Source organism: Chionomys nivalis, chromosome 11, assembly GCF_950005125.1.
Source record: "Chionomys nivalis chromosome 11, mChiNiv1.1, whole genome shotgun sequence".
Lineage (NCBI taxonomy): Eukaryota > Metazoa > Chordata > Mammalia > Rodentia > Cricetidae > Chionomys > Chionomys nivalis.
Genome location: NC_080096.1, coordinates 25,671,279 through 25,685,352, shown reverse-complemented (window position 1 = coordinate 25,685,352; position 14,074 = coordinate 25,671,279). Strand labels below are relative to the sequence as shown.

The window sequence follows — 14,074 nt, the reverse complement described above, 5'->3', positions numbered from 1 at the left end:
AAATCAGAATTCTTATCAAGAAATGGTTTTTGAGGGCTGAAGACATAGCTCAGTGGTTAAGAACACTGGTTACTCTTCCAGAGGACTCAGGTTCAATTCCCAGCCCCACATGGCAGCTCACACCTGTCTGTATCTCCAGTTTCAGGGGATCCAACAACTTCATATAGACATACATGTAGGCAAAACATGGATGTACATGAAATAAAAATAAGTTCTTTTTTAAAAAAGAAATGGTTGTCGAAAAAAGAAAAGAACTCAGAAATGTGTGCATCAATATATCTAAGATGCATGGTATTCAAGCGAGTAGGATCAATCCCCTTTTCTAATGTTATTGATTTAATACTCTGTATACTACTTTGTTTTATTCCAAAAAGTTTCTGGGTAGTATAGACAAAGAATGCTATAAAATATTCTCACTCCAAAATTATTGCTGGTCTAGTTTCTGTTAGACAGAAATATTTTCTGTCAGTCAGTGCCTGGCTCTACTTACTCTATGCAGTTCCTAAAACAAATGCAACGGCAAGGAAATATATAAGACAAAGACATATTTGAGTACGCAGTGTTGTGGATGCTAAAGTCAGTGAAAGTTGGGTGCTTTGTGTTGTCACCTTTAAAAAGGTGTGTGTGTGCCGGGCGGTGGTGGCGCACGCCTTTAATCCCAGCACTTGGGAGACAGAGGCAGGCGGATCTCTGTGAGTTCGAGACCAGCCTGGTCTACAGAGCTAGTTCCAGGACAGGCTCCAAAGCCACAGAGAAACCCTGTCTCGAAAAACCAAAAAAAAAAAAAAGGTGTGTGTGTGTGTGTGTGTGTGTGTGTAAAATACCTAAGGAGGCCAGAAGAGGGTGCTGGATTGTCTGGAACTGGAACTACAGATGTGGCTGCTGGGAACCAAATTCCTGTCCTGTCAAGGCATTCTTGACTATCTCTCTAGCCCCTATCTTACCAAACTTAATGAGCTGTATCCTAACCCAACAATGCTCACGACTCTCAAATGCCTATCTCCAATACACATCTCTCCTGAATCCAATTTCACATATTCTATACATCTAATAAACATCATAACCATAAACTTAGCATGTCTAGCAAATTCTGGGGCCAAAGAGGTGACTAAGCAGTGAAGAGTAGTTAAGGTTTGGTTCCCAGTACACATGTCAGGAAGCTCATAACTGCCTGTTCCTCTAGCATCATAGGAATCTGACACCTTTTTCTGATCTTCATGGATAAACACACACACACATACACACATTTAAAACACATGTCCTCACTTAGAAGGTTAAGGCTGGAAGATCTGAATTCAAGGACACTGTAAATCAATGCTAGTCTGGGCTATATATTAAGACCCCATCTCAAAAGAACAAACAAATACTGAGTGTGGGGTACATGCCTGCAATTACAGTACTTGGGAGGTAGAGACAAAAGTATCAGGAATTCAGAGCCAGCCTGGGCTATAAGAGACCCTATCTCAAAACAAACAAACAAACAAACAAACAAGTCAATACAGAATATAATGTTTGTTGAGCAGATTAAAAGTAGCTATTATTAGCAGGTCTATTATGATTGATCTCAGTTATACCCTACCTTACACAACACTGAACTGTACCAGAAAGCCAAATTATTGGAGTATAAAAAAGAAAGGATAAACCAAAACCAAAACACCCACCTAAGGATCACCAAATAGCTTACTTGGCAGGAGAAGCACTGTTAGCAAAGCAAGAATCTTAGTATAGGAGGCACTGAGAGATGACCACATGGAAGCAGGAGACAGGGAAGTGAGTGTATGTGCGCTTTTGATACAGGGTGACTTCATGTTGATAACGTGACCACAAAACACATGTCACCTCATCAGAACCCCACTTGGATAATGCTAGAAGTAAGCAGGGCTTCTCCTGGAGCTTCTTCTTCTCCTTCTCCTCCTCCTCCTTCTTCTTTTTTAATGATACTCTAAGACAATTCTTACATCATTACGCTTTCATGTAAGAAGTGATAAAATCTGGATCTCCAGATAGTTCTACTTCCCATATACTACTAACTAATGTCTTCATCTCTAGTTATAAACTTCTGTGAACTTGGATTGATGATGACCAACGACATATTCACTTTATCAAATAACATGTATTTATTGATAGAGCAATAATATATACAGCTGAGTTGCCACAAAACCCAAAGAAGATCCCACATACACTTATTACTAGGGTAAAATAATGCCTACTTCTGAGAGACTGATAAACTTTGTGAATTATATGTACTTAGATATACAGACATCTACTCTTTCTAATCGTTACCTGTTGACTCTACGAGGCCGTTTTTCTGGTTTAATATCCACATCATAGTGATACACATCTATTTTAGGGATCTGAACCTGAAAATGATTGGCTAACAGTCGAATTGGCTTCCCAACAGTTCCAAGGCCAGGACGCCGAGGTGGCTGGAAAAGGCTGGCTGGAGGTCCTAAAGAGAGTGAAAGATATATATTGCATTATTTGGCAATGAAGAGAATATTCTCTTCATCAAATGACAGTTACAATTATTGAGATCTTATTAATTACTGAACATGTTCTGATACAAAAATCTGAGATCTCACCGGGCGGTGGTGGCGCACGCCTTTAATCCCACCACTTGGGAGGCAGAGGCAGGCAGATCCCTGTGAGTTTGAGACCAGCCTGGTCTACAAGAGCTAGTTCCAGGACAGGCTCCGAAACCACAGAGAAACCCTGTCTCAAAAAAAAGCAAAAAAAAAAAAAATCTGAGATCTCTGGTGATGGAGAGATGGGTCAGAGGTTAAGAGCACTGGCTGCTTTTCCAGAGGACTTGGGTTCAGTTCCCAGCACACACATGGCAGCTCACAACAGTTTGTAACCCCAGTTCCAGAGAATTTGATGTCCTCTTCAGGTCTTCATGGACACCAGGCACACTTGTGGTACAAACCTGCTGGAAAAATACTCACACACAGGGGGCTGGAGAGATGGCTCAATGGTTAAGAGCACTGACTGCTCTTCCAGAAGTTGTGAGTTCAGTTCCCAGCAACCACATGATGGCTCACAACCATCTGTAATGAGATCTGGTGCCCTCTTCTGGTGTGTGGGTATACATGGAAGCAGAATATTGTATACATAATAAATAAATAAGTCTTTAAAAAAAATACTCACACACATTTTTTTTTAAATCAAGGTGTTAAATATACTAAACTTATCTAGATTTCTAGGTACTTAGAAATAGCCATGTTGGCCAGGCAGTGGTGGCTCACAGCTTTAATCCCAGCACTCAGGAGGCAGAGGGGGCCCTCAGGCAGATCTCTGTGAGCTCGAGGCCAGCCTAGTCTACAGAGCAAGTTCTAGGACAGGCTCCAAAAGCTACAGAGAAACCCTGTATCAGAAAGAAAGAGAGAGAGAGAGAGAGAGACAGACAGACAGACAGACAGACAGACAGAGAGAGGACCATGTTATTTTTAATATGAGGGACATCAAAGTTAGACAGACAGTTATAATTAATTGATCTCATACAGAGGTTTACAAAATTATATACATTTAAAAATAACATGTAGCCAGGCATGGTCACATGGTGGTACACACCTGTAATCCTAGCACCCAAGATGCTAAAGGAGGAAAATTAAGAGCTTAAAGGCAGAACCCTTTCTCAAAAAAATTAACAATAGGGGCTGGAGAGATGGCTCAGAGGTTAAGAGCATTGCCTGCTCTACCAAAGGTCCTGAGTTCAATTCCCAGCAACCACATGGTGGCTCACAACCATCTGTAATGGGGTCTGGTGCCCTCTTCTGGCCTTCAGGCATAGACACAGACAGAATATTGCATACATAATAAATAAATAAATATTTTAAAAAAAAATTAACAATAGTCCTGGTGATATGGCTCAGTAAATAAAAACTCTGCTGCCAAGCCTGACAACCTCGTTTTGATGTCCAGGACCCATGTAGTCAAAAGAAGGAACCGACTCTACTGGCAAGATGTGTTACACACACACACACACACACACACACACACACACACACACACTGAATGCATTAACATAATTAGGGGACTAGAGAGATAGTTTAGCCGTTTAGAGCACTGACTGCTCTTTTACAGGACTTGAATTTGATTCCTAGAATTCACATGGCGGTGCACAACCATCTGTAACTCTAGCTCAAGGTGGTCTGATGCCCTCTTCTGACTTCTGTGGGCACCAGGCATGTACATGGAGCACAGACATACATAGAGGCAAGACACTTATACAAATGAATTAATAAAATTTTAAAAAATAATATTAATAAAAAATAAAGCCAGGATCTGGGTGAGATGGTGCAACCTTTAATTATGACACTTAGAAGAGAGAAGCAGAAGGATTTTTGTGAGTTCAAGGACAGCCTGGTCTACATAGTAAGCTCTAGGACAGAACTACACAGTGAGACTGTCTCAAGAAATAAATAAATAAATAAATAAATAAATAAAACAAAAAGCATTATGTAGCTCAGTGGTAGAGCACTTACCTAATCCTGGGTTTAAACAAAACAAAATAAAAAAAGCTAGAGATGTAACACAGTGATGGTATTGGTTAGTTTGTACAAGGCTCAGGTTCAATCCCTACTACCACATAAATAAACTAAAAGAAATAATCTCTAAACCCCAGGGCCATCAAGAGCCCTTGTAGTTGTAGAACAGTCATTACTATCTACAAACAGCCCTGCACTGTTATATGCCATACAAACAGCAGAAGATTAAACTGCAGTTTATCAAGTCACTTTTTTAAAGTATCAAACCAAAACAATACCAACTATGATATAATTTTTAATCTATAATCTGCTATTCTTAGAACTGTGACAATTTAGCCAGGTGTGGGATACATACCTGTAATTCTAACACTCAAGACTGTCATCAAGGCTAGCCTGAGCTACAGAGTACCAGACATGCCTGGGCTCCAGAGTGGCCTCTCAAAAAAAAAAAAAAAAAAAAGAATAAATAAATCATTAAAAATGTCTACAAGAGCTAGTTCCAGGACAGCTAGGGCTATTACACAGAGAAACCCTGTCTCAAAAAACCAAAATAAAAAAAAAATGTTAAAACAAACAAACAAGAACTTGATTGAAAACCAGAAGGTAGTGGCAGATGCCTTTAATCCCAAAATTCAGGAGACAGAGGCAGGAGAATCTCTGAGTTCAAGGTCAGCCTGGTCTATAGAGCAAGTTGTGTGAACATCTAGGGCTACACCTGTCTCAAAAAACCAAAGAACCCAATTCATTTACTATGTACCTAATCTACATTATGTATTCAATATCAGGACCCCAGTCCTCAAAATCAGTGGTCTAAAATAGTGACTCTTGACCTGAACATTAGGCAGGTAAAAAGAGACATTGTAGTCTGCACAACCAGGAGTGCTACCAACACCCATGAACAGGACTCATCCAGGTCAAAATACTAATAGTACTCAGTCAGAAGCTCTCCAATCACAACTCACAAGATTACATGCCTTATGGGCTGGCTTTCTGAAGCCCATTTCATATGGTGGGCCGCATTGTCCAGCCTTGATGTGGGGCAGGAAGGCTTGGTCCTGCCTCAACTGAATGTGCCAGGCTTTGCTGACTCCCCATGGGGAGGCCTTACCATTTCTGAGGTATGGATGGGTGGGAAGAGGAGGGCAAAGGGGGAGGAGGGGAGGGAGGGGAAACTGTGGTTGGTATGTAAAAGGAATTAAATTCTTTAAAAAAAAAAACTACATGCTTATGTTCTCAGTATTCAGGAGGAAAAAGCAGGAGCATTGCAAATTGGAGGCCTGTATATGCCACACAGAAGAGTCCATTTAAAAATTTTTTAATATATACATATAAATATTTATATATCAATATATATACATGCACACACCCACGTGTGTGTGCACATGTGCATGTGTTACACGTTACATGCCCATGTGTGCATGCATGAAGGCCAGAGGTCAACATCAGGTATTCTCATCTATCAATCTCCACCTTACTTTTTAAAGATATATTTATTTTATTTTTTATGTGTATAAGTATTTTGCCTGTATATCTGTATGATTTACCACATGACTGCCTGGTGCCTATGGACATCAGAGATGGGCATCAGATCCTCTGGAACTGGAGTTACAGATGGTTGTGAGTCACCATGTGGGTGCTGAAAAACCAAGCTGGGTCCTCTACAATAGCAACAAGTTTTTTTAACCAGAGAACCATCTCTCCAGCTCTCTCCACCTTACTTTCTGAGACAAGACCACTCACTGAACCTAAAGCTCACTGGTTCACCCTGACTGGACAGCCAAAAGGAGTTCCAAAGTTCTGCTTGTTTCATCACTGCCCCTTCAACTTCTGCCGAGTGCTTTTTACGTGGGTGCTGGGAATCCAAACTCAGGCCCTTGTGCTTGCACCGCCCACTAAGCCATCTCCCCAGCCCTACAGAATATATCACCATATTTAATTCTCTTAAAAGTTATGGAGTGAATAAACAAAATAACTCATCACTTATTCAACTCATTTTACCACCTTCCCCTTCCTCTCTGCCTGTCTTCCTTCTCCCTTTTGACTCCTATTCCCCATTTCAAAACAGAACATCTATTAACCTTCATCGGGAAAGGATTTTGTAGACACAGGCTGCAGATACTTATCTAACCAATCTCCCTCTGACGAGAATATCAAGTGGACATTGGCCTAAAAAATAAGTATCTTTTCCATTATGAATAGGCACTGAACAAAGTAGGTTGTGGTTACAATGGAAAGTTACAAGTTCTCTTACTGAAGTAACATTTCACTGAAAACAAACACAATTCACTAAAAAGGAAAAGCTTTGAAATATTTGCCTGCTCTGTTCCAACATCACTTAAGGACACCACAGCAAATATCTTCATGAAATTTGTATTGATAAATCACTATACACTAATATAATAGATAAAGTACTGAACATTTCTTCACATTATTCAATTTTTGCTCATTTTCTTCCTAAGTTCAAAACTTCTAAATGTAACTCAGATGCAACTTCCTGAGAAAGATCCATCGCCTGTATACACAAGACCCTGTGCACTGGGTAGGACTTAGCTCAAGTATAAGAAATCACTTGTGGACCAGCAAGAAGGCACAGCAGGTAAAGGCACCCGAACTTGAGTTTGATCCCTATAACCACATGGTGAAAAGAGTAACAGATTGATTCATGCATGCATGCATGCGCACGCACACACAATTTTAAAAAGGAGTAAGTTGTTAAATTATTTCATCTTCTATAGTAGACTCATAAATTCTTGTAAAAACTAGAGTTCCATTTTATGGTTCCCGTGATACCTAACTCTTCACCCAGCAAGTTGTATAGATTTGATAAATATGGATAAATAATTAATTCCGGGTAAAACAAAACAGAAACTTCAGCCCTAATATGCAAAATGTGGCAATTGTTTTTCAAAAAAGAAAAAGCACATAGCATATATAAAAACACAAAAAAAAATACTATTGTGATGCACAAAGATTTATTCTGAGTGTGATAAGGCAATTACCAATCAACCCAATTAAATCATATAGATAAGTCAGCCTGGCAAAAGATACACTTAAGCAATCATCATAACATACAATTAGAAGCAATCTGTTTTTATAAGAGGAATTTGGTAGCTGAAACTTTGATCAAATGAGTGGCCTATGAATCTGGATCAAGGTCTCCCATTTCTTCCCCAGATTTCACAGATTATTTCATTATCTATACTAAGGGATAGGCAGAGGTTCTGAAATAACAGAGATTCAACAGAAGGTTGAGAGTATGGTTCATTGGTACAGGATGCCCCTACAGGTAGTACAAGATGATCCCCTGGCCTGATCCTTAGCATCAAAAAAATTAGAGTAAAATGTTTTATGTCTCCTTTTCTTTCTTTTTCTTTTTTCTTTTTTTTTTTTTTTAGGTTTATTTTATTTTATATGTGTGAGTGTGTTTCCGCACAGGGCATCAGGTCCTCTTGGAACTAGAGTTAGAGATGATTGCTAGCTCCCATGTGGGTACGGGGATTGAACGCAGGTCCTCTAAAGGAATGTTCTTCACCACTGAGCCATTTCTTTCCAGCCCCATGTCGCTGGGTTTGGGTTGTTTTGTGTTTTGTTTTGTTGGGGTTTCTTTCTTTTTGTTTTGTTTTGTTTTTTGACAAGAGAAAGGTTATGTGAGCTACTCTAAAAATTTAATTCCAAAAACCACTTTCTTTGAGTTAGGAAAACTAGTAAAACAATAAAGCATAGTGCCTAAGCCTCAGGAACTAAAATACCTGGGGGTTCAGGTTTGGTTCTGGTCTTACCACTTCCTAATTGTATGGCATTGGGCCTACCTCTTAACTTTCTATCTCAGCTTCCTCTTCTATAAAACAGGGGTATGTGGTAATATGTACATCTATCTCGCAATACTGTAGTGAGGATTCCTGGAGATGATGTCTATAAAAGGCTTAACATAGATAGCGCTTTGTAACAGCTATGCATCCAATAAGTGTTAACTATTTTTTTAATATTTATTTATTTATTTATTATGTATACAATATTCTGTCTGTGTGTATGCCTGCAGGCCAGAAGAGGGCACCAGACTTCATTATAGATGGTTGTGAGCCACCATGTGGTTACTGGGAATTGAACTCAGGACCTTTGGAAGAGCAGGCAATGCTCTTAACCTCTGAGCCATCTCTCCAGCCCAAGTGTTAACTATTATAATGACAGCTGCATAAAGGTTATATAATGCCCACAGATATTCTGGTTTTATATTGGTGGCAACCCTACAACATTTTGACAGTCAAAACAATTACATTTTTCTGAAAACAAAACATATTGAGTCAAATGATCCTCAAAGAAAGAGGGTGGCGCACGCCTTTAATCCCAGCACTTGGGAGGCAGAGGCAGGCGAATCTCTGTGAGTTCAAGGCCAACCTGGTCTACAAGAGCTAGTTCCAGGACAGGAACCAAAAGCTGTGGAGAAACCCTGTCTCGAAAATCCAAAAAAAAAAAAAAAAAAAGAAAAAGAAAGAAAAGAAAGAGTGTGTTAGAGTAGGGAAGAGACACCCCACACTCTGGTCCTCACCTCCCCATGGAGCTTTGAGTCTTGATGTAGTCATTGACACTCTTTGATCCTCATCTTTTCATCTATAAAATGAGGACAGATACCTGCCTTGTCTACTTCCCAAAGGACCAAGTGAACTAATAGGCTTTGTTTGGTTGGTTGGGTGGTCTTACTCAGTAGCCTAGGCTTTGGGCTCATAACAATCCCTCTGCTTCAGCCTTCCAAGTGCTAGGTTTACAGTTAAAAGTCATCTGGTCTGGCTCAAATGAACTCATTAAAGTATTTTTTAAAATTATTTTTAGGTGTGTGGATGCTTTTCCTGTATGTATGTCTGCTGTGGGATAATGTTTTGTATACTATAAAGATCTGTCACTCATATAGGTTTAATAAAACATTGATTGGCCAGTAGCCAGGCAAGAAATGGGGTGACCAGACGAGGAGAATTCTGGGAGAGGAAAGGCAGAGACACAGTCACAAGCCAGACACAGAGGAAGCAAGATAAGAATGCCTTACTGAGAAAAAGTATCAAGTCACTTGGCTAAACATAGATAAGAATTATGGGTTGACTTAAATTGTAATAGCTAACTAATAATAATCCTGAGCTAATAGGCCAAACAATTTATAATTAATATAGGCCTCTGTGTGTTTATTTGGGACTGAACAGTCACAGGAGTGGCTGGGACAGAAACTTCCATCAACATATATCTGTGCACCATATACATGCACTGCCCACGGAGGCTGGAAGGCAGCCTCAGGTCTCCTAGAACTAGAGTTTCAGTTTCAAGCCACTATATGGGTGCTGGGAACTGAACCCAGGTCCTCTAGAAGAGCAGCCAGTACTCTTAACCACTCAGTCATTTCCCCAGCCCATATAAAAGTATTTACAAATTATAAAGCACTACAAAGGGCTGCAAGACAGCAGCTCAGTGATAGGGCAGTGTCTATCATTCATGGGGCCTGGGCTCCATCCCAAGCACTACAAAAACCACAAAAAAAGCAAAACAACTTAAAAACAACAACAACAAAAAAAAACCATGCAAAAGTTAAGGTTATCATCGCTATAACCAAAATGAATGATAAAAGTCATCAACTTTTCTAAGTTACTGACAGAAGATGAACCCGGGTAGTGACAGAGAAGTAAGCAGGACTAAGAGGCCACCAGGGATTGTTCAGGTGCAGAAGATCCAACACAGCTGGGCGGTGGTGGCACATGCCTTTAATCCCAACACTCAGGAGGCAGAGGCAGGAGGATCTCTGTGAGTTCAGGGACAGCTGGTCTACAGAGTGAGTTCCAGGACAGCCAGAGCTGTCACACAGAGAAACCCTATCTTGAAACCCCACCCCTCAAAAGATTCAACACACTAGACCTAGGCATGCTCTAATGGAAGTAAAAGTGCTTCTCCCGTTCTACAACAGCCTGGAAGCAACATCCCACAAGACCCATCCACTCCCTTTGTTCTGATTCCATGTTCAACAAGCAACTGTTATTACTTGTTACTAACTAGGTTTCCAAGGTAGTCAGATACCAAAACAAGAGTCTATATATCAGACAGGAACATATTACTTAGCAGAGAAGATCTATGTAAAATCTTCACTTAATCATCGGTGTCTTTTAAATAAGATTAATGAATATTCGTTCTCTACAAATTGAGCAGTTCTAAGAAAACTGCTAGTCCTCAGACGGGGAAAAACTAAAATCAAACCAGAGGGTGGGTAGCTGGTGTCCTGGGCAGTCCCTTACTTCACCATGTTGATTCTTTTCATGACACCGAGCTTGTGCACATAGTTACATAGTCTCTGCAGCAGTAAATAACTGCAACAGTTGCTTCGATTGTAAGTTACTCATGGGAGGGAAGAGAAGAAACATTTGTTGGACATCTGTTCTAGTCCTGACACACATCTCATTTCATTCTCACGTCAGTCACATCTTAGCCTTGTTTTAAAGAAGAGAAAATTGAAGTGCAATGGAATTAAGTTGTGGGAAAACGGAGGCAGGGGCTGGGGGCAATACAAGTATGAAATTACTATATTAGATTTGAGTGGAACTTTGGTAGTCCTAGTCATAAGCCTGCTTTTATCGAGGGAACACATCTGAAGTAGCTTAGCATACTATGTTGGGGCTTATCAAATATATAACTATAACTAACCAATGCGGCATTTTCATTTGGACAGAGTCTATGTAGGCCAAGCTGCCTTCCAACTCTTGCCATTCTTTCCCTCAGCCTCGCAAATGCTGAGATGGTAAGAATGCAACAATACAGCAGGCTCGGATCTGTTTATAGCCAGGGTCTCAAGTAGCCCAGGCTGACCTCAAACTCACTCAAACAAACCGAGGCTGTCCTTGAACTCCCGATCTTCCTCCTCCACCTCCCAACCGTTAGGATTATAAGCATATGCCACCGTGCCCAGCTAAGCCAATTTATTTTTAAAAGGTCTATGAAATTTGAATATGCCGGCCTTGAATTCCGTTTCAACTTCAAGCAGCAAATGAAGATAGGGTTTAATTACTCAGTTACATAAACATGTTCCAAGTAAACAAACCTGCAGTTTCCAAATTAAAAAAAATAAATAAATCTAATTTTCTATGTACTTAAAAAGCATACAACTAAGTCCACTATATAGACAAGGGTTGAATATGAAAATTAATTCCTCACTGTCCCTAAACCTTGTCCTACTTAGCCAAGTCATTAGCAACCTGTTGGGGCTTGTGACAGGAGCACCAGGCTCCAACCGCAGAATATTCCTGAGAGTCTGGAAAGTTTCCTAGGATTGGGGCAGAAAGAGCGATAACCAGAGGCCACCCATACCCTCAAGGAATCGCAGCTTCAAAAACACTTTCTCGCTGGATCCTCACAACCACTCCTAAGTCAGTTCAATGGTGTTGGAGAGTCCTGGCTGACAATTCCCCTGTCATCAGGGTCTAGTCCACAGCATTCCTGGACTGACAAACTGACAGACACCAAACTTCAGGGCCGCGGAAAAAGAATGGACATTTCCCGCTTTGACTGTCAGGGACGGGGTGAAGGGGTCTCTCTTCGTCATCTGAGAGGGAAAAAGGGGATTCGGCCCCACGCCAAGAACACCCTAGGTCGAAGGTAGGAGACTTCCCAGGTTTGGGCCAGGCCTCCGCCTGCACCAGACACACGGTCCCTTTTGAGGCCCCAGCTGGCTTCACGGCGACCGCGGACAGCTCTGAGGTCGGGTCCGGTCCGCCCTCCCTCGGCGGACTCGGGTCAGCTCCTGAGCTCCCTCCCTCAAACCTTCTCCAGAGGTCTTCAGCTGGGGCGCGGTACCCGCCCCCCGGGGACGAGGGCATAGGGTCCCTTCCTTCCCGGGGCCTGGCAACCCGCATCCGGGTCCCCGCGAGCGGCGGCGGGGCAGCGACAGTCCCATCCGCCGCTCCGTCCGCCCTCCCGAGCCCCGGATCCCGGCCCCGGCCTCAGCGCGCTCCTCACCGGGTCCCAGCGCCTCCATGGCGGCGACGGGGGCCGCCTCGCTCCGGTCCCCGGCGCCTCCCGCTCCGGGCCCCGCCGCCGCCGCCGCCGTGTAACGCTTGCTCTCCGGAATATTGGCGCTGAGGCGGCGCCGCGAAGACGCGGGCGCTGGGCAGGGGGCGGCGGCGGCGCCCGGCCCGGGGAACCGGGACCCGGCTCTCTCAAGGCTCTTCCGGCCTCAGCGACAACAAAAACAATCCCCGCCGCCGCCGCCAGCTTGAGCGGGAGCGGGTGGCGGCGCGCGCCCGCCAGCCGGGGGAGGGGGGGCGCCGGGCGCGCGCACCCGGGGTCCCGGCCGGCGAAGGGGCGTGCGCGGCCCCGCAGCGCGAGGGGTCCTTCGAGCCGGCCGGGGGCAGGGGGCGGGGTGCGGCTGGGACGGGCGCGCGCCCTGAGGGCCGAGCCCAGAGGACGCATCGAGCGCGCGCCCGCCGGCCGCTCCTCCTCTCAGAGCTGCTGGTTTCTGGTCCTTGCTGTCCCACAGGCAACTGTCCTCCTCTGCGTCCTGAGACTCGCCTCCTCGGGCACCTCTCTCCCTGCCACAGATGGCCTCTTCCCTCTCACCCCTGGATACCTCAGGCACAGCCGCCCTTCATTCATTCCTTCACCCAACACAGCACACACCGCCAGTCACCTTCCTTCCCTGTGCAGGGAAAGGGGTGAGGTTCTGGGTCCCAAGATTGGTCATCATGTCACCAAGCCTTTGCAGCGACTCACTCCAAGGCAGCATGTATCCCAGCAGGTCCAAAATCCTTAAGGGTTCCAGTCAGGGCTTCCAGTTAACAGCGGACCATGGGGAGTCTATTCAACTGAATGGGGCAGCGCAGCCCACTAGTTTGAAAGACACCACACCCACGTTCTAGTTTGCTAGGGCCGCCATTGAGTACCACAGACTGTAACTTAATATAATGGAAATGCATTTTCTCTCGGCTTTGAAGACTGAAATCCTAATATGATCAAGGCACGGATACTCGAAGGGTCTGAGATTTTTCTCCTTTGGTTGTAGATGTTTGTCTTCCTGTGTGATCAAGAAAAAATCCTATTTTTAGATTATTTTTGTTCTATGTTTTGCCTGCATATATGTATTTGTGCCTTCGGAGGCCAGAAGACCACATCATATCCCACGGAACCGGAGTCAGAGATAGTGTGAGCTCCGTAGGGGCCAGGTATCGAACCTGGGTTCTCTGCAAGAGCAACAAGTACCCTTAACCACTAAGCCATCTCTACAGCCCCTAACTGCCTTTTATGAGGAAGAATGCTCAGTGGGTAAAGGCATTTTACTTTATACCCTGACAACCTGAGTTTGATCCCCAAGGCCAATAGGGTGGAAGGAGATAACTGAGTTTTGAAAGTTTTCCTCTGACCTCCACATGAGTGCCATGGATACACCACGTATAAATACATGCCTGCATACATACATACACAAATGCTTTAAATCATTTTAAATAAATAAATGCTTCAAATTGTTTTAAGAAACAAAACCAGATCTTGTATGGTAGAGCCCTTGGGGGATGGAGGCAGGAGGATGGAGAAGAGTTCAAGGCCAGCCTATGCTTTAAGAGGTACTGTCG

The 14,074-nt window shown here is 43.3% G+C and overlaps 1 protein-coding gene across 1 annotated transcript in view; it reads right to left on the bottom strand.

Annotated features, from left to right (window-relative positions):
- The window catches only part of LOC130883565 (protein argonaute-4), a 45,872-nt gene extending 33,156 nt beyond the window's left edge, over positions 1-12,716 (bottom strand). Inside the window, exons 1-2 of the mRNA XM_057784138.1 lie at positions 12,468-12,716; positions 2,284-2,449 (exon numbers count right to left, since the gene is read on the bottom strand). Coding sequence (XP_057640121.1) covers positions 2,284-2,449; positions 12,468-12,486 — 185 coding nt within the window. The 5' untranslated portion in view covers positions 12,487-12,716. The remainder of the gene's footprint in view (positions 1-2,283; positions 2,450-12,467) is intronic.
- Between the last annotated feature and the right edge of the window lie 1,358 nt (positions 12,717-14,074).